Consider the following 21,356-nt stretch of genomic DNA (forward strand, 5'->3'; position numbering starts at 1 on the left):
TCTTCTCATATTTCACTGTCTTCTTCATAGTTATTATTTTTTACTGTGCAGTAATATTCCATTCCATTAATATGCTAAAATTTGCTTAGCCATTTTCTGATCAATGGGTATCCAATTTTGTTTCCAGTGCTTTTCTACTATAGAAAGTGCTACTTTGAATATTTTGGCATGTATTGGGACCTTTCTATTTTTTACCTCCTTGAAGTAATATGCCTCCCTGTGTGTCTGTTTGGCCATATGATATGGACATTTCAATCTTCAGGAGACTTATTAAAGGAAATACTTATCACAGAGAAGAAAGAATGAAAAATGAGTGGATGTTTAGGATGTGAATTCCTTTCGGCAGAAATAGAGAAGTCACAAAGGAGTCAATGGTGGGGTAAATAATTTTTTTAGACATAAAATAATGGTGTGTATGTCAGTAAATAGCTGAAGATTTTGGACTGATTCAGAGAAAAGTATTGTTTTTAGTTTAGATGAATCTGACTTTAATTCATTATACAACTGTGAATCCCCTAGGAATAGAAACCTCCTGGGGATAAAAGATCTAGAATTTCTACCTTCTGAATTAGTCAAAGCAGATGATTTCTTATCTGATCTAGATGGCATACAGCTTATGTCAGAGAGCATGATTAAATCATTAGCACTAGAAGGTCTCTGAGAAGGTCAGCAAGGCATTTGGAAAGCGAGGCCTAGAAAGATTAGGTAAGTGACTTCCCCAAAGTTATGAAGGAGGTTAATGACAGGGCAGGCAGTATATATATACTATGGTACAAAGATCACTCAATCTGGAAGCAGCTAACCTGAATTTAAGTATATGATCTGCCACAAACTCTGTGGTGAGTCACAGTTTCCTTAATTGTAAAATTAAGGGCCTATGGGCCTCAGTTTCCTTAAATGTAAAATGAGATTAAGCCAGATCAATCAAGCAAAAAGCATTTATTAAGTGCTATGTGCCAGGCACTGTTTTAAATACTATGTGTAGGAAGACAATTCCTGCCCTCAGAGAATTTACATTCTAATGGAGGAGACAATAAGTACACTTTGAGGCAAATATATGATGGCTATGAAGTAAATTTGAAGTATTCTTAGAGGGAAATATACTAGTAGTAAGAGAGGACCAGAAAAAAGTCTCCTATGGAAGATGTGGGCGAACTGAGTCTTAAAGGAAACCAAGGGGTTCAAGAAGCAAAAAGGAGAAAAGAGCATTCCAGTAACAGACTCCTCTTTCTGAATTCAAATCTAGCTTCAGATACTTACTAGCTGGGTGATCCTGAGCAAGTCATTTAACAGTGTCTGCCCCCGTTTCCTCATTTGGAAAATGAGCTGGAGAAGGAAGTGGCAAACTACTGTAATTCCACCAAGAAAATCCCAAATGGAGTAATGAAGAGTCAGACATGACTGAAATAAAGTAATAGGGAACAAATGGAGTTTATTGAGTTTGGGGGAATGACATGGTAAAACCTACGCTTTCGGATTCTAATTTAGCAGTTGTATACATCAGAGGTGTTTGACACACAATACTGATTATGACCAAATTAAAATGTAATTGGAAAATATTTAATACAATGAATAAAAATATAATAAATGAAAGATAGATAATATTACACTTAAAACTAAATTAGTACACAGTCCACAGGAATCCTTAAGTACAATTTAGTGTTCCCAACTTCTTTTTTGATTTACCCATTGGAGGAGAGGAGGGATTAGAAAGGGGAAAGTCTTGAGGTAGAAAAATAAGTTAGGGAGCTTACTGAATGGCCTTGGTGAGAGGGAGTGAAGGCCTGAACCAGGTTGGTAGCTGCATGAACAGAGAAAAAGGGGTATGTTTGAGAGATGTTATAGAGATACAAATGAATGAATATTTGGGGTGAGTGAGCATGAGGAGTAGAGAATGGCATTGAGGTTGCAAACTTGGATGACTAGAAGGATGGCAGCACCTTTGACACAATTAAGCAAATTTGGAAAAGAAGAATTCTATTTTGGACTTGTTAAGTTTAAAATCCTGTGTAATATCTAATTCAAAATATCTATTACAGTCCTTCCAGTTCTAAATACCATGATTCCATGACTTGAACCTAAGGCTCCAGAATCTTAATCAGGAATTAGTATACCTAAAATCTTCTCACTGGCATATTTGCTTTGCTTTACTCAGATTAGATGCACCTTCTGTCTCAGTTCTACTTCCAAAGTAATGATGATGTTGTTCAGTCATGTCCAGTTCTTTGAAACCCTTTATAAGGTTTTCTTGGCAAAGATACGAAAGTGATTTACCATTTCCTTCTCAAGTGGATTATGATAAACAGAGGTACATGAATCGATAAGATCACACAGGCCAGTGTCTTAAGTCTTCCTGAATCCAGGCCCAGTGATCTATCCACTGAGACACCTAACAGTCTCCAAAGTCATCTTAGGCAAGGGCTAATATGGAGGCATTTCAATAGAAGACAGATTAAAGTTTGTTTTCTCTTATAAGGTTCAGGATCAGGAGCTAAAATGGTCATAAAAAGACAAGAAATGATCTGGTTTCACCATTTAAAGGTCATACTTTAGAAAAGCAAAGCAGAAACTTAAAACTAGAAAGTAAGGAATGTGAAATGGATCTCACTTCCACCCACCAATATCCATTTGGATCCCAGGCAGCTATCCCTGCTGGGAAGGATTTCCTGGGCAGTCGTGAAATAGAGAGCAATGTAGGATTGCAGGATGGGGTCAAAACCTTGTTCTGGGCATGAAAACAATTCTCACCCTGAGATGTGCTATTCAGGCTCTACCTTTTCAGGAGCAGGGCCCTAGAGAAGATTGGCTCTGTAATAGGAATAGGGCCCAGATCTGGGACTCCTTCTCTTGGAACTGCTCAGATCCAGGTGTCAAGTAACTCCTGGAAAGGAAAGGAAAAAGCAAAGCCCTGTAGGCCTAGAAAGTTTTGGATTCATTTGGAAAAATTTCAGGGGCAACCTGTCTGACTAGAGACTAAAATTCTCAGATCCTATCTCACCTTCCACATCCCAAGAACTCTGAAAAAGTGCCATAGTGGACTGTATCTTCCCAACTTGTTTCTTTTCCAGCCTATTCTAATCCATCTCTGTCCTTTTAGCCTTTTCTCTTAACTTATTTAGATTTTTTGCACTAGGTGAAAGAGGAGATTCTTTGCCTCAATTGCTACACAACCTTAATCAAACGGAGATTAAAACTGAGACCTGTGGAAGACTTTAGTTTAAAAAGGCCAAGGGCTTCCATTGCATCCAGGGCCATCTCTAGTCATCCTGGTCTCTATATCTGGCCACTGGACCCAGATGCCTCTGGAGGCAGGTGGCCCTCCACAGCCTCCCTCATTTAAATCCAATTCACTTGTATGTCATGGTGTCACCACCCTAAAGTCATGGTCCTCCTGGAGAGCTAAGGACAAACAACAATCTCCTTGTAGATCCTTCCTCATCACCCAGGGCCATCCTTCCTTTTGTTGTAAAGAAGCAGGCTCTGAGTCATCAAGCATTATGACTTCCGGGATCTCCCCCTGTACAGATTATCTATGTTACAGGTCCTGTGGATACTCAAGTCATACCAGTCATTCAGTCAACTAGTATTTATTAAGCCTATATACCAGATAGTCTGCTGGAAATACAAAAAAAATTTTTTTTAATTCCCTGTTCTCAAGAAGCTCAAGATCTAATGGAGGAGACAACATGTAAACAAACTGCCCACAAAATAAACAGGGGGTAATCTCAAGGCAAAACTGGGTAGCACAGTGACTAGAGCACCGGCCTGGAGTGTCGCGTCACATTGATGAATCATAGAGGATATGAAAGGGCATAAGGATAAGAAGGGAGAATATGGGGAGGTGGGGAGGGAGAGTAGTGGTGATGATGGTGGGTTATGAAAGGTTTTGAAAGCCAAACTGCTTTTATCCTGGAGGAAAAGGGAGCCATAGAATTTATTGAATAGGGGGATGATATGGTCAGAACCTAGATTTTAGGAATCACAAATATACAAAACTTAGTTCTAAGTCTTTTCCCTCCTCCAAGATTAAATCTATTTCAACTAAGGATAGAAGAGAGGAACAATTTCCTGCAGTTGGCAAAACTAAGGCTAAATTACAAATACAATTTCTTGACCATAGCAGTAACTAGCACAGGAGGCAGCATCTCTTCTTCAATTTTTTGTTGATTTGTTCATCTTAATTACATTTTCTTTCATAGAGGTCCTTAAAGGTAATAACGATACCTTCTTTATTTGAATACTTACTTCAGTGGATTTATAATCTCATTGATGGGAGTATTCTTTCCAAAAATGTAGATTACAACACATCTCTTGCCTTTTCATCCTGTTCCATTCATCCATTTGTTGTTCTTTTGTACCTGATATGATTTCATGGATGTTGGGTACTTCTGATGTGGAAAGTCCTTCCAATGACACAGATGAGAAACTTGTAGATAACTTAGGGTCTTAGAGAATCATCTGGGGGTCTGAGAGGTTAAGAGCCTTGCCAAGGGTCATATAATTTGTATGTGTTAAGGACAGTTCTTCCCATTGCCAAGGCCACTCTACCACACCAATCTGGATAGGTCTTGGTTTTTGTTTCTGTTTTATTCTTGCACAAGCTTTGTGCTGTAATTCCTCCACCTCACACTGAGGGCCTTCCTCCAGATTTCTTGATATCAAATAGATGACAATAGAACATGCAGGCTATCTATCCTACTTCCCTTATGCTCATGATGAGCCCGCTTTTTATTCCAGGTAACCTTCTTTATGTCATTTCTCCCATACAATTCTTTGTTAGTAAAATGTTGTAGCTTACTCACACTCATTGGAGAAGTAACTAGTATGGAGCAAATGCTAATATCTAAGAACATGTGCTTTTTCTGGGCTAAAGGAGAGAGTTTATTACTATAGCAATTAGCATGTTTTACCTTGTGGTCTTTTGTACCACAGTGTAAACTGTCCCAAGATCATCATCCCTGAGATTAAATGGTTATGGTGCCTCTGGATATGATCCAATTTGTTAACAAACTTTCCAAACTATAGCTTTGGGCAGCTAGGCTGTACAATGATAGAGCACTAGGCCTAGAGTCAGGAAGACCTGAGTTCAAATACGGCCTAGTGTGTGAGCCTGAACAAGTCACTTAACCCCATTTGTCTCAGTTTGCTCAGCTGTAAAATCAGCTGGAAAAAAACAGTAAATAACTCTACTGTCTTTGCCAACCCTATCCCCGCCCCCCCCCCAAAAAAAAAGCAATCGGAGTCATTAAGAGTCAGACACAACTGAAATGACTGAACAACAATAAAAATATGGCACCTTGAAGGGAAAACAATACACCAGACGTGTTTGACAGGAGAAGAGTTCTTAATACTCTGCCTCCCTAAATGCAGCCTAAAATCATGTTAATTTTGTATGTTTGTTTTTAACCCCCATAAAATTCAATTAACTTAAATATGCATTTATTAGCACCTACTGGATACATGGTATTGGAGCTCCAAAGACAAAAATTCTAACAGTATCTGCCATTAAGATTGCATTAGACTAAGAGGAAACAGTATCTATACAGATAAGAAAATGCAAAATGTCTATGAAATAAATGTCCTTTTGAGATGGAGAGAGTGCCTCATGTTAGAAGATGTCCCTTGAGTGGAGTCATGAAATGATTCCAAGAAGTAGTGGGAAGTAGTGGGAAGGAAGCACTTTCTAGACTTGAGGAACAACCTGTGTAAAGGGCCAGACACTGGAGATGGGATGTTGTAGATGGAGAACTTAAAATAAGCTAATTTGGCTACAAGGTAAAATAAGGAGGAGTTAGGGGATTAATTCTAGTTCCTTTTCTTTCTTAACTCTTTCCTATTTATCCTGAATAGAGCTTGTTTGTATGTATTTGCTTGTTTGTTGTTTTACCCCTTAGATGATAAACTTCTCCAGAACAGTCTTCTTTTGCCTCATTTTTTTTTTTGTTCGTAAGCACATTGTCAGCCTAGAAAGATAAATTGATTCCAGATTACATATAACTTCAAGTGCCTAATAGAAGAGTTCATACACTGTCCTAGATAAAATAGGGAGCCATCGAAACTTTATCTACAAACACTTTTGTTCATCCTTTATTTTAGAATGACACGGCCAAACCTGTGTTTTAGGAATATTAATTTGGCAGTTGTGTTGAAGATAGATTGTAAAAAAGGGGAGAGTCTTGAAATAAGTAGACCAATTAGAAAGCTATTACAATAGTCCAAGTGAGAAATTATGAAGGCCTAAACTAGGATGGTGGTCATGTGAGCAGAGAGATGGGAATAGATGAGAAGGATGGAGAGATGATATGGAGGTATAACCATTAAGATCTGACAACTGATTGTTTGGGAGGTTAGGGAGTGAGGAAGAGTGAAAAGTCAAGAACTATTCCAAGGTAGAAAACCTAAGTGATTGAAGAAGTCTTGTGCCCTCAAAGAAGTTGAGAAAAGGTAAGGCATGTAGGGAGAAGGAAGTTCTGTTTTGAATTTGTTGATTTTGACATGTCTATGGAACATCCAAATAATGTCAAGCAGATAGAACTATTCAGAAGAGAGATGAAAACCAGATATGTTATTTGGGGAGTCATCTGCAGAGATAATAACTGAACCCATAGAAACTGATAAGAGCTCTGAGACAGAGACAGATACATACACGGAGAAAGAAGAACAAAAGATCCCCAATTGAGAAATGATCAAAGAATATGAAGTTTTCAAATAAAAAAATTAAAGCCATGTATAGTCATATGAAAAAATGCTCTAAGTCACAGAAATGAAAATTAAAGCAAGACTGAGGTACCACCTCACATCTATTAGATTGGCTAAGGTGACAAGAAAAGATAATGATAAATGTTAAAGGGGATGTAGGAAAATTGGGACACTAATGCATTGTTGGTGGAGTTGTGAAGTGATTCAACCATTCTGGAGAGCAATCTGGAACTATGTCCAAAGGGCCATAAAAATGTGCATATCCTTTGACCCAGCAGGGTTACTACTGGGCTGTGTCCCAAAGAGATCATAAAAGAGGGAAAAGGACTCACATGTGCAAAAATGTTTGTAGCAGCCCTTTTTGTGGTGGCAAAAAATTAGAAATTGGGTGAATGTCCATCAATTAGGGAATGGCTGAATAAGTTGTGGTATTTTAATATATTGGAATACTCTTTTTCTATAAGAAATGATGAGCAGCCTGATTTCAGAAAAGCCGGAAAGACTTACATGAACTGATGCTAAGGAAAGTGAGCAGAATCAAGAGAACATTGTATATAGTAACAGCAAGATTGTATGATGATGATCAACTATGATAGACTTAGCTCTTCTCAGCAACATAGTGATCCAAGGCATTTCCAATAGACTTAGAATAGAAGATAACATCCACATCCAGAGAACTATGGAGACTGAATACTAGTTTTTTTTTTTCTTTCTCATGATTTTTTCCTCTTGTTCTGATGTTTCTTTCTCAACCTGACAAATATGAAAATATGTTTAAAGAATTGTACATGCATAATCCATATCAGATGGATAAGTGAGGAATGGAAAGAGAAAAAAAATTGGAACTCAAAATCTTACAAAAATAAATGTTGAAAACTACATGTGTAATTTGAAAAATAAAATACTTTTAAGTAGGTGAAAAGACTAAAAGAGAAGAGAAAGGAATTTCTAGGACAAAGCTTATTGGTATACTCACAAACAGGAGATGGATAATGGTTCAACAAAGGAGATTGAGAAGAAGCAGTCAGAAGAAGAGAATATATCACCAAAAATCCAGAGAGGAGAGAATATCCAGGAGGAGAGTCTGGTTAACAGCATTAAACACTGTGGAGAAGTTAAGAGGGATTCGAAGTAAGAAAAGTGGATTGGATTTAATAACTGAGGAAGCAATGATAACCTTGGGGAGATCAGCTCCAGTCAAGTTGTATGATCATAAGCCAGATTCCAAGGGGTTGAGCAGTGAGTGGGAGATAAAGGAACTGAAGGTAGTGATGAAAGACAGCTTTTTTTAGAAAAACCTTGGCAGGGAAAGGAAGCTTAAAGGAATGACAGGGTCAAGAGAAGGATTTTTAAGGATGGGAGAGAATTGAATATGTTGTAGGCAGTAAGGAAGAAATCAGTGGATGGAGAAATTAGAGATAGAGGAGATGATTGAAGAAGTTAGTTCCTAAAAAGAAATGGAAGAAGTTAATATCAATCCTCTGATGAACATAAATGATGAGATGGAGTATAATGTTGAGAGAATTTTGAGTTGTAGAAGTGGAGATATAAATTATCTTAAAATGCCTGATTTTCATTTTATTGATAAAATGTAAGGAAGCATGGTATAATGAATAGAGACCTGAGGAAGATTTCAGTACAACTCCTATCTCTGACACATCTGCTGTGTGATGGGTAGGTCATTCAAACTCTCAAAATTTCAAAGATGGTACCAATATGCATTTATAAAGAAAGTTTATCAGAGGTAGATGAAATCACAGGAGGAATGACATGGTCATTGGTGCTCAAGAAAAAATTACTTTTCTATGTAAAGGATGAACTGCAATGGGGAAATTCTTAAAGCAGGGAGACCAGTTTGAAGGTTTAGACAATAGTCTGGTTGAAAGATGATAAAGGACATAATCAAAAGTGGTTACTCTAGGCACAGAGAAGTCAGATACAAAAAAAAAAGTATTGTAAAAATTATAAATTGTTTAAAAAAAAACCACAAGAAGATTTAGCAACTGATTGAATATCAGTAGGGGAAAGGGAGAGTGAAGAATCCAGAATATCACCAAGGTTACAAATCTGGGAAAATGGAAGATTAAAGCATTCTATTGCACCAGAGTTTGCAAATAAACAAGGACCCCAGATCTTTTTGACATATATTGTTGTTCCCGCTATTCTGTATCTATCAATTAATTTTTTAAGTCAATTTTACATTTGCCGTCTTTTAAATTTCATCTTATTAGATTTGCCCCATTTGAACCTGATTCTGTCCTCAATTATATTAGATATTCCTTCCAAATATTCAATCAATTCAGGTTGTTCTGTACCAGACACTATGCTAAGTTCTGGAAATGCAGATACAAAAATGAGACATTTCCTGACACAAGGAGTTATGGGGAATATATTCTGTTATATTCTACTAAAATACAATACTATAATGTAGACTGTATTGAATGGGGAATATAATCTATTTACATGTATGCACATATGGGTACACAAGTTATTCCAAGTATCGGTGTGGCTTAAAGCAATTAAATGTTTTCTGTGTGTGTGTGTGTGTATGCACGCGCATGGATATGCATGTCCAGATAAATTATTTTACATGCTGTTCCTCCAATGCCTGGAATACGCGCTCAGAATCTAACTCTAAGACTCTTTAGTTCCATTCAAGGCTAAAATCAAAGTGCTGCTTCCTATGTGAGGTCTTTTCTGATCTTTTTAGTTGTTTATGCTCTCCCCCCACCAAAAATCACTCTGTATCTACTTGGTAGACATTTCATATTTGCTCTTCTATATACACATTGTTCCCTTCCTGCATTCTAGTGGATAATGGACTCCTTGAGAACAGAAGGACTTTTATTGTCATGCCTAGGCACACAGTTTAGTGAACTCACTGAGGGTATGTAGGTGTTCTCTTACATTTCCACATTTATCTTGAGTTTTAAGTCCCCATTTTTCCACTTTTCTTGCAATACAAGTCAACAGGTTGACACAGCAATCAAAAAAAAGGAATCTTCGACTGTCTGTAAAATATATCTTAGATTATAGAAATAAAAAAGTGATAGTCCCACTATATTGGTCAATTTGGAAGTATTGGAAGTCAATTCTGGGCAATACAGTTTATTCAGCCAGTTGGTCAACAAGCATTTATTAATCACTTAAAAAGGATATTAATAAGCTGAAGAATTTCCAGAGACAGACACCTAAAAAGGACTTCTAGTCCAGTGGTGTCAAACTCAAATAAAAACAGATGACTTCAAGTTTCAGATTAATTTTTAAAAATCACAAATTGACATTATTTTTATTGTATTATATTTGCATTTATTTTATTAAACATTTCTCAATAAAATTAAAATCTGGTTGGGGCCACACTTGGGAGAAGCCTCCAAGTCAACCATCTTTGCCAATGGTTTATGTTGTATGAGGGCAGATTGAAGGAGCTAGCCTAGAGATCAGACTCCGGTGGGACATGACAGCTATCTTCAAGAATTTGAAAGACTGTTTGAAGGAAGAGGAATGAAGGCATTCGAACAATTGTTGGGTGATTATGCGTAGGATGTATGATAACAGGAATTCTTTTAAGAGGAGGTGAATTGAACCAAATAGTCTTTTTTACCTTTGAAATTCAGTGACTTTGAGTCAGAGGCTACACTCTGGGAAAGGATCATGTTTGCTTAGGTGTCAGCTGATTCAGTGAGAAAGGAAGGTCCTTGGCCTGGACCCAGCAACCCTGGGCTCTGTGCTAGAGGCTGCATCTGTGCCCTCTGTTTGCCCTTATCCAGTACAAAACACTAAACTCCAAGTTTACGTCTCAAGACAGCTCAGATTTTAGAATTCCAGTTCAAGGCAGCAAATGGGATCATCTTAAAAACCCACTATTCCCAGGCAGCCATTATCTTGAGAAGGTCCACACAGGACAAACTCTAAGACCATTTGGTTTCAATCAAAAAAAACCTGAAAAACTTTTAGGAGAGGACCAAAGCAGGAAAGGGCGTAGATTGTCTTGAAATCAGCCATCAGAAGCATCCATTCTAAACCCCTGCCTCATCATCAATATCTGTCCTCTCTCTCAATTCCAGTTCCTCATTTGAGTACTCCTCCTGATCAGTCCAAAAGGAGACTTTTCTTTAAATAGGAAACAAGGCTGCAGAGCAAACCGGAGTGGAGAGTTCTTATCTCAGATTTGACACAAGTGGAAATGTGGTTTTGTGTTCATCTCTCAAGTATTTGTTAGTTTCTCCTTTTATAAACTAAAGAGAACATTAATCTGCCCTGCCTTCCAGGGCTTCAGGATGTGCTAAAAGAAACCTATGGTTTGTATGGTTATTACAAAGGAGGGCCAGCAGCTGTTACCCGTCTCTACTAAGGACAAGAAAAAGGAAGGCAAACTGAGTTATATTCCCAGACATTAGAAGAGGATACCAAGGAAGGCTGCCATGTTCTTAGGCATTTTAAGAGCCACCTCTGCTTCTGACCTCTAGGACAGAAGGAAGAAGGACAGCTCCGGGACAGGATGAAACAGGAACATGGCTCCTATATGTGACCTCTATAAGTCACACTGCCCATTTGTCCTGGAGCTATCCTTCATCCTTTTATCCTGAAGTTATTCTTCATCCTTCTGTCCCAGAACTATCACTTCCTCCTTCTGTCCTAGAACTGTCCTTCATCTTTCTGTCCTGGAGCTGTTCTTTATCCTTCTGTCCTAGAACTGTGTCCTTCATTCTATCCTGGAGCTGTTCTTCATTCTTCTGTTCCAGAGCTATCCCTTCCTCCTTCTGTCCTGGAGCTGTCCCTTCCTCCTTCTGTCCTGGAGCTGTCCCTTCCTCCTTCTGTCCTGGAGCTGTCCCTTCCTCCTTCTGTCCTGGAGCTGTCCCTTCCTCCTTCTGTCCTGGAGCTGTCCTTCCTCCTTTTGTCCTAGAGCTGTCCTTTGGGACTTTTCATCTGCTGCTAAGAGTTAGAATCAACATAAGTGGAACTTTCAGAGTAAGGACACCCAGCTTCATAGTTTTAAGTGTGTTTCTCATCCAAGCATAAACCTGTCCCCATGGAACCTGTTAGCTCTTCCTACCCAGGAGCTGGTCTCATTGGAGAAGCCCCTGGGGATTATGCTATGCTTGTTTGTTGGTTGGCTGGCCCTGACCTAGCTCTGACCCTGCAGTTGCAGTCCCCTGGGCACCCACTCTTGGGTCTATCATACTGAGTTAGGTAGAATGGCTGAGCAAAGGTAAAGATACTTAAAAGAAACACTTCTTATTTCTGTCATGAAAAAGAAGAATGTCAGAAAGAGAGCCCCAAATATGTAAAGCCAGAAACCACTCTCCCCACCCATGACCACAATTACACTGGGTTCTCTCACCTTCCCGTCCTCCCTTCCTGTACTTACACACCATCAGATTGCTATCTTATGACTCTCCTTAAAATATACAAATATATATATATATATATATATATATATATATATATATATATATATATATATATATATATATTCTTAATATTTGTTTTAAACTAAAGAAGAGGGAAAGAGGGACAAAAACCATAAAGTGAGACTTAGCAAGGTTCAAAATTCCTAAGGGTGGTTCTAGTCAAAGGGAAGATGGTGGGTAGATGACATGAAATATCATTGTGTAAAATAAATACATAATGAATGGCATAGCATCTAAGTATTAAAGGAAAAGTTCATTGAATCATAGAGAGAAAGAGACACACAAAAGTATACTTGTTGGGAACTATAATGTACCTCTCTCCGATATAAACAATTTGACAAAAAGATAAACAAGAAATAAATGTTAAACATGAATGGAATTTCAGAAAAGTTAAATATGTTAGATTAAAAGGTGATTAGTTACTGAATGGAAATAGAAAGAGAATATTTTTTAGCTGTACATAACACCTTTACAAAAATTAGCTATATTTTTAAATACCTCATAAATTAATGCAGAATAGCATAGATATGAAACACATCAATTGTTAACCACAATAAAATAAACACTATGATCAACAAAAGGCATTTGAAGAAATGGTTCAAACAAATGGAAACTAAATAATTTAATTCTAAAGAATTGGTGTATCAAAGAACAAATTAGAAATAATGGATAGTATAAACAAAGAAAATAATAACAATAAGACAACTTTTGAAATCTAGTCAGAGTAATTTTAAGGGAAAACTCATATTGCTAAACATTTTCATCAACAAAAAAAAGAGGGAATACATTGACAAATTTGGTATGCAACTACAAAAAGGAAGGAAAAAAAACCTACCAAAGCAATAACAGCAATTAAAAAACCCTAAACACAAAAAGAAATACTGGAAACAAAAGAAGAGATTAACAAAATTGAAAAAAAAATTTAATTGATAAGTAAACCAAAGAGCCTTTTTTCAAATTAATAAAACAAATTCAAAACAAAAGAAGAAACAATGGATATTACTGTAAACTATTTTTATATGTGAACAAAATAACAAACGAAAAGGATGAATATTTATAAAATATAAAATGCCCAGATTAACAGAATAAATAGATAATTTTAACATAGTATCAGAAAAAACAAGTTGAACAAACCATAAATGAACTCCTAAATTTAAAAATAAACCACAAACAACTCTAAGGTCAGAGGAATTTATAAGTGAATCCTCTCAAACATTCAAAGAACAGTTAATTTCAATATTACATAAGCTGCTTGAAAGACTAGGAAAAAATAATCCAAATATCTTCTATGACATGTGGTCTCAATATGGAAGAGACAAAGCAAAGGAAAAAAGATACTGACTAATATCTAATAAATACTGACATGAAATCACTGAATAAAATATTAACAAAGATGCCATAGCAATATATTAAAAACATTATACACTATGACTAGATTGAATTTTTAGCAAAAATGTAGAGTTAAGACAATATTAAGAAGATTACAAATATAATAGGCCATATTAATAAAAAAAACAAAAAAATCACATGATTATATAAATAAATGCAGAAAGATTTTGACAATATACACATTTTTGTTTTTAAAATATTAAAAACCATAGGAAGAGATATGCTTTTCCTTAATAAGATAAATCATAGTTATCTAATACCAACAGCTAATATTTATAATAGCTAAACAAGAGAGGTCTTTCCAGTAAGATCAGGAGTAAAGCAAGGATTTTCATTACACTACTAGTATTTGATATAATTCTCAGTTTACTAGCTATAGTAAGAAAACAAGAAAAAGAAAGTGAAAGAATAAATATCAACAAAGAATCATCACTTTTGTAGATAATATAGTAGTCTACTTAGAGAACCCTACAGATTCAACTATAAATTAATTGAAACAATAACCAGCAAAATTGCAGAATATAAATAATAAACCCATATATTTCACACATATAATAAGCTCCAAATGTATATATGACCTTACATATAAAAGGTCATCTCATAAACAAATTAGAGAAACAAGAAAGTAACTTCACAACTATAAACATCAATTCAGGAAAGAGTTCTTGACAAGACAAGTGATAAGGAAGACCAAAAGATAAATGTAGAATTTTGATGACATAAAATTAACTTTTTTTCACAAATAAAATGCAATTAAAATTAGAAAAGACATCAACAATTTTCTCTGATCTGAAATTCAAGATATGTTGAAAACTCACTCAAAAATACAACAAGCCGTTCTTCCATGGATAAATGATTGAAAAATATGAACAAGCAATTCTCAAAAAAAGAAAAAAAAGATAAAAAAAATCTATCAACAACCATATGAGGGAAAAAGTGTTCTGACACACTAATAATAAGAAAAATGCAAACTAAAACAACCCTAAGATTCTATTTCAAAGATAACTGGGGAAAAAAAGGAAAATGACAGTTATTGGAAGGGAAATGGGAGGACAGGCACATTAATGCACTGTTGGTGGAGCTATGAATTCATCTATGTTGGAAAAGCAATATGGAATTCTACTCAAAACATCACTGGGTTGAGTATGCCCTTTATCTGATTGATGCCACTATTAGACATATCGCCCAAAGAGATTTGGGAAAGGACTTAGGTGTACAAAAATATTCATAACAGCACTTTTTATTATAGAGGAAAAAAACCCTAGAAATAAAGTGGATGCCCATCCATTTGGGAATGGAAGAACAAAATGTGACATAAATACTATGAAATATTGTTGTGCTATAAGAAATAAAAGGAATTTATTAAATGGAATTTGGGAAAAATTATATGATTTGCTATAACAAATCCAAGCGAACAATTTATGCAATGGCTGCAATATTATAAAGAAAAACACATTTGAAAAACTTAGAACTGTGATCAATGCACTTGCCAACTATGACTGTAAAGGAATGATGATGAAACATGATTCCCACCTCTAGACAAAGAGGTGGTAGATCAGGGGTGCAAAATGATATACATTTTTAGATGTGGCCATTGTATTTTTTTTTTTTTAGACTATGCTAGTTTTTACAAGGGAGAGTTGAGTTCTTTGGGGAGGGGAATAGTAGGGAGAAGGAAATTTGTGATCCTCTGAAAAATGAAAAGTATCAATAAAGTATTTAAATAAAATGCATCCCCAAAAAAACTAGGCCATGAAGATGGGCAATATGCCTACACTTCTATCTGATCCCCATTTTCCCATAAGTTCTTGTGTTTTAAGGCCTAAAGTCTCTCTTTGGAGTTTCTCCTCATCCCCACTTAACTGAATTTGTCTTTAAAAATGTATTTGTGGGGTGCTTTTTGTTAGGATTTTTTACTCTCCCTAACTAATGCTAATCGGTCCTTATTCCTAGGCCTATCAGAGAAAAACTGGCAAATATAATATCATCAATCTCATGTCTGTTTTGAGGTTCTCAGAATCCTCCAGCTACTATCTCATAGAAAGTAGGTGAAGCATAATAACAGAGCACCCAAGGCTTTTCATGTTCTTTGTTCCATTATTTACAACATACAGATTGGGCAGGGGTCTTGCTATAGAAGTTGGCGAAATGAAAAAAAAAGCTGACTCCTCTTTGTGAGTTGGGATCTCCTCCCCTACTCAAAGAAATCAGATATTTGTACATTCCCAATGCTTGGCACAGTGCCTGGCACATAGTAGGTGCCTAGTAGTGCAGGGTACTAGGCAGACCTTCCAAGGTTTCTTCATCAAAAATGAAAGTCTGCCCCAGAATTATAGGAACATTCAGTAATCAGAATTAATTCTTTCCTGATTGAGTTTAAGAGAGACTAAAATACCTTTGCCTAGGAAAATCAAAATGCTATGAAGGGACTTGCAAGGTCCCACTCATCAGGGAGTGTGGCAATGCTATGGAGCAATGGAACCACTTTAATTTTTTACTGGGTTAATTTCTTTTTGGGGGGCAAACTGACTTGCCCAAAGTCAACAGCTAGTGACCTGAAACCTAGGCTAGACTAATTTCAAAGAAGAGCCATCTAAATTGTTTAATCTCCCGATTCTATGGATTTTCTCTGAAAGTTCTAAATGATTCAGGGGCTGGTGGGTGCCCTGAGACAGGAGACAGGGGCTGGAAGTTAAGAGCATTAGAGAGAAGAAACAGTGAAAGTGTAATAGAAATAAGGAAACTGGAGAGAAGGTAGTAAGTTTAGAGGCAAGAAAGATGATAAAAAGAAGGATTGTGGAAGATGAGGGAGAGGAAATAGGGGAGGACCAAGGAGATAATAGCCATGTAAAACATGAAAGAAACACTTAAGATTTCTTTTCTCAGCTAGACTGTAATTTCCTCCAGAAGTAATTTGTGTGTGTATGTGTGTGTACGTCCTCAACCAAACACTCAGCATAGCACCCTGCTCAGACTAGATTCTCAGCAAATACCATCTCCAGAAGGAAGGGAGGTCATCAGGCAAACAGAAAAGATGAAGAATTGGAGACAGGAAAAATGGGAATAGGTGGTGTGAAAGGACCAGAGAATGAAAGCTTAGTGGGGACGTGATAGCTGTCTTCAAGTATTTGAAGGACTGTCACATTAGACAGGGATTGGACTTGTTCTGCTGGTCCCAAGGGGTCCAACTAAGAGTAATAGATGAGATTTATGAGATGGCAAAATTAGGCCTCATTAAAATAAAAATTCCCTAACAATTAAGACCTACCCAAAAGAAGAATGGATTGCTTCTCAAGGGAGTGGCTTTCCTTCAGTCTCTTGAGTCAGAGGTTGGAGAACTTTTGTCAGCTATATTGTAAGATTTTTTCTTGAGATAGGGGTTTGGATTAGATAACTCCTTTCCAACTCAGATTCCGTAATTCTGTGATTAGAGCTGAAGTTTGCAAGAGGCTGTATGTACTGGGAAGCCTTTGGGACAGGCATCTGCCCCTTCACCCAGCCAGGAGCTGAGGGAATTGAGTGAGGGGCTCAGAATGACAGATTTTCATTAGCTAGCTACCTTGTTCCTAATCATTCTGATTCTCTGGCAGCTGAAGTAGAAGGGTCAGGGGCACTCTAGAGTTTGAAGCTGATGAGTATCACCCCAGGGAATCCCATGCCAACCTATGAACATGCACACACATGCTTACCCACACAGATCAGTCCCAGTCCAGGGAAGTCCCTGATATAGTTGTATTTTGATGGGGAAATGCTGGGCATGATGGCCAGACTGCCTGCTGAGTGTGTTACTTACTGGGACAACCAGAAAAAAAAGAGGAAAACCCAAATTCAAGATACAAAAACAGCATTAGATACCAAGAGGTCAAATGCAGTAGTAGAGTGAGTGGTTTAGATTAAATGATCTTATAGGTCCCTTTCTGGTTCTTACATTCTGTACTTTGTCAGAGATAACAGGCACAAGAAGGGGAGGGGGATAAATGCAAGAGGGCTTTTGAGACACTTACTGTAGTAAGGAAGACCCTGTTCAGAAGTTCCTAAGTTCTTGCTGGACATGACCTGACATCTTCATTCTCATCTATTAAAAAAGATGAGGTAACTGGGAGGTAGGGGAAGGGTCCTACTGGGGCACCTTGAGTTTTTTGTTCTCTTAATAATCAATCTCTCTGTCTCTCTCTTTCTCCCCTACAGCTCAACATCCTAGTGGACACAGGCAGCAGTAACTTCGCAGTAGGAGCTGCCCCGCATCCTTTCTTACATCGATACTACCGGAGACAGCTGTGAGTGCAGGGAGGATGAGGAGGAGGGACACCCCATCTCCCTCCCAGTCCTCTCCTAGAAATTCACCTCTCCCACTTATGGAGGAACCAAGGTCCCTTAATTCTCTAATGAAGAGCGGAGGGCAGGGACTAGTAACTGAGAGGATGAGGAGCAAGACCCAGAGGGCATATTCTGAGGGGACAGAGACTGAGGTTGGTAGGAGAAGCAGAACTACAGAGATTCTCATTTGCTGAGAAGTGAACAAGCATAGCTGGTTGCAAACAAAATGACCCTATAGTTCACAGGGTAGTAATGAGGGTCATGTCTGTAAGATACAAGTGTCTCCCGCATGCTTCACAGTCCATTGGTAAGTCTCCGTTGCCATAACCACACTAGCCACAAAAAGATGAGCTGAAATGACTCCCATGATGTCTCCTTCCCATGAGGGTCTGGGGAATCCCAAAACCTACACTACTTGTCCTTTCATAAGCCCCTAGCGTGGGTGGAAATTCAGAGTAGAAGTGCCTATTAACTTTGCCCAAGAGAAATCCCCCTCCCATTGCAGACACACAGAGTTCCCCTAGACAGAGTAGACAGTTTGGCAGGACAAAGGGCCAAAATAGGGCTCAGAGGAAGAGATGATGAACTGAGCTGAGAATGCTACATAGTCTGGAAAGGAAGAAAAACCAGGGTTGGAAGAAATCACTGACACAGGTGTGGAAAGAATCATGGGGTTCACTAGTGAACATATGGATTAGAGAAGATGCAGAGAAGAGAGAAAGAGATAAGAATGTTTCTGAAATACCCTCTTTTTGGGGCCACAAGGGCACTTCAAACCAAATGTGAATCCCAAACTTGCCTTCTATTGCTTTCTCTCTTTCCACCTCCTTAAGCAGTTGACAGACAGGGGAACATGGTCAAAGTCAATGAAGAGGAATCATTCCCTTCTCTGACCCTCCTCCGTAGCAGCTAAAGCACTGGTTATGTGCCATTGAGTTAAGAATATGATTTCACAAATATCTGAACCTATGGAGATGAGTGAATGGCTGGGAAATATCCAAGCAGGCAAGGTGGTTATCCACAAGTAGGGGGCTGTAAATTAGTAGTATATTACATGCACCTGTGTAAAAACTTGGAGCTTGCCCAGATCTTAGTGCTCTTTGTAATCTGCTCTGAGGGTTCCCTACCGTTCCTTCCTGGCACACTCTCTGTCACCCGGTTGGCACCACCAGGTCCCAATGCAGCAAGGGAGTCAATGAGTCCTTTTCTCTGGGAGCTCAGCCAAGCTGGGAGAGGAAGAGATGCCCCTGGCTGCCCTTCTGGAACCAGGCACAATGCACAATGCCCAGGCTTGTTTCCCACAGGGCCCTGGCCCAAGACGTAGGGAAATGAGCCGATGAGGCAGTTTCTGAAGAAGCTCCAGCTCCACTTCTCTTTGTCAGATTGTATGGTGCCCTTAACCATTGTGTTCTCAGGACAAAAATGAGATGTCTAAGGAGTTTAGCCCCCTTCTATGAACATCTAGATATGGGTAGGAACCTAGGAGGAAGAACCCAGAGTCCTAACTCCAGTGGGAATGGGTATCAAACTAAAAAGGTAATGGGACTTTGGTAGCCACACATCCCAAATTGGAGATTCTATAACACTTAATATATGTTACCAGAAGTGATTTCCTTACCCCAAAACACCTCTACATCTACACTCTTTTCACAGATCCAGTACTTATCGAGACTTACGGAAGGGCGTATATGTGCCCTACACCCAGGGCAAGTGGGAGGGCGAGCTGGGCACTGACCTAGTAAGCATCCCTCACGGCCCAAATGTCACCGTACGTGCCAACATTGCTGCCATCACCGAGTCTGACAAGTTCTTCATCAATGGCTCTAACTGGGAAGGCATCCTGGGGCTGGCCTATGCGGAGATTGCCAGGGTGAGGAAACAGAGGGCTGGTGCTAAGCACTGCATGGGGATGAATGGCAAAGGGACTGCCTACGGGAGGAACTGGAGAAGGAGAAATGGGCTTGAACTGAAACATAAAGAAATTATGAAAGTATAAGACACTAAAAATGATTTTTTAGAAAATTTTTGAAGAATGGGTGAGTGATGGAGTGAGAAATGCATTTGGTAGTAAAAATTATGTAAAAACAAATAGTAAGCTTTTAAAAAAGTGAGATTCCCATTTGCCTGGAAGAAGTTAGACATGTATGATGGGATTAAAAGGATGACCTTATTCAAAGATTCCATAAGAACTCTTATCTCATCAGCACCTCTCAGTTGGCATTGTCATTGCCCCGGTCAAAATTCAATTGACCATCACCTTTTCTGCCCTAAGGCTAGCTCCAAGATGATTCTTGAAGGGGACTTCCAAGGTTCTCCACCCCAACAACTGTTTTGCTCTGGCATGGAAACTGGGTTCTTTCCCCTAGTTCCCTTGTCTCTGCCCCAGCATCTCCCTCTACTTCTCTCTTTGTCAGCCTGATGACAGCCTAGAGCCTTTTTTCGACTCTCTGGTGAAGCAGACCCAAGTACCCAACCTCTTCTCCTTACAGCTGTGTGGCACCGGCTTCCCAAACCTCAACCAGTCTGAGGCACTGGCCTCAGTTGGTGGGAGCATGGTAAGTAGGTTCTGGGGCAGGCACTAGAAGGGCAGATGGGCAGAGACCAGCTAGCATCTCCTCCCTTGGGACTAAGCCAGAAGCAATTCAGGGGCTGCTAACCCTTTATTTTTCTCAACACTGGTCAGATCCTTTCCTGATACCTGGGATCTACCACTAAAAAGATTCACGGGAAACTTGCAATGGGGTCAGATGAAAGACAAAGATGATTAAAGAATTGAAGAACAAACTTATCACAAAACATTACAAGAACTGACACGATTTAGTCTGAAGAAGAAAATAGTGAATGGTTCTCCATCCTCACAAATTACAGCAAGAGCAAGTTGGGTAAAATCTAACTAACTTCCAAACAAAAAGGGTTATATGAAAAGGGAATGAGTGACTGGGAAAGATATAGTAGCTGCTGCTAAATAAAAATTATTAAAGGAGAAATCCTCAAACCGTCTGAAGTGGTTTAAGGACAGTCAGACCTGCAGCAAGAGAATAAAAACCATGATTCCTAAAAGTCTCTGCCACCCAAAGAGACACAGTTTTTTGTTTTTGTTTTTTTGGTACTCCATTACATCTGATATTTGACCTCTTCCTCATGCCCCAAGGTTCCTAATGCCCTGTGTTCCTAGTTCCCTAAGGGACATACCCCGTGGACTACAGCATGATATACAAGCTAATTCTCTCTTTCTCTCTCCAGATCATTGGGGGCATTGACCATTCCCTATATGTGGGCAGTCTATGGTACACACCTATCCGCCGAGAGTGGTACTATGAAGTCGTTATTGTTCGGGTGGAGATCAATGGGCAGGACCTGAAAATGGATTGCAAAGAGGTAAGAGTACCAGGAATACTGGGAATGAGAAGGCCCACCTTGATTGCTAAGGAGCTCCTGATTAAGGAGTGGAATGATAGGCCAAGAACAGGCTTTGGGAAGAACTGAGGAAGGGAGCTGTGTCTCAGTCAATAACTCAACAGTGAGGGCAGGAAATCC

At 38.5% G+C, this 21,356-nt stretch overlaps 1 protein-coding gene across 1 annotated transcript in view; it reads left to right on the forward strand.

Moving 5' to 3' along the window:
* The window catches only part of BACE1 (beta-secretase 1), a 30,294-nt gene that overhangs the window by 4,481 nt on the left and 4,457 nt on the right, over window positions 1-21,356 (forward strand). Inside the window, exons 2-5 of the mRNA XM_074304171.1 lie at window positions 17,691-17,779; window positions 19,473-19,689; window positions 20,234-20,374; window positions 21,063-21,197. Of these exons, the coding sequence (XP_074160272.1) occupies window positions 17,691-17,779; window positions 19,473-19,689; window positions 20,234-20,374; window positions 21,063-21,197 (582 nt within the window). The remainder of the gene's footprint in view (window positions 1-17,690; window positions 17,780-19,472; window positions 19,690-20,233; window positions 20,375-21,062; window positions 21,198-21,356) is intronic.

This window comes from Sminthopsis crassicaudata, chromosome 3 (assembly GCF_048593235.1).
Source record: "Sminthopsis crassicaudata isolate SCR6 chromosome 3, ASM4859323v1, whole genome shotgun sequence".
In the NCBI taxonomy this organism is placed as follows: domain Eukaryota; kingdom Metazoa; phylum Chordata; class Mammalia; order Dasyuromorphia; family Dasyuridae; genus Sminthopsis; species Sminthopsis crassicaudata.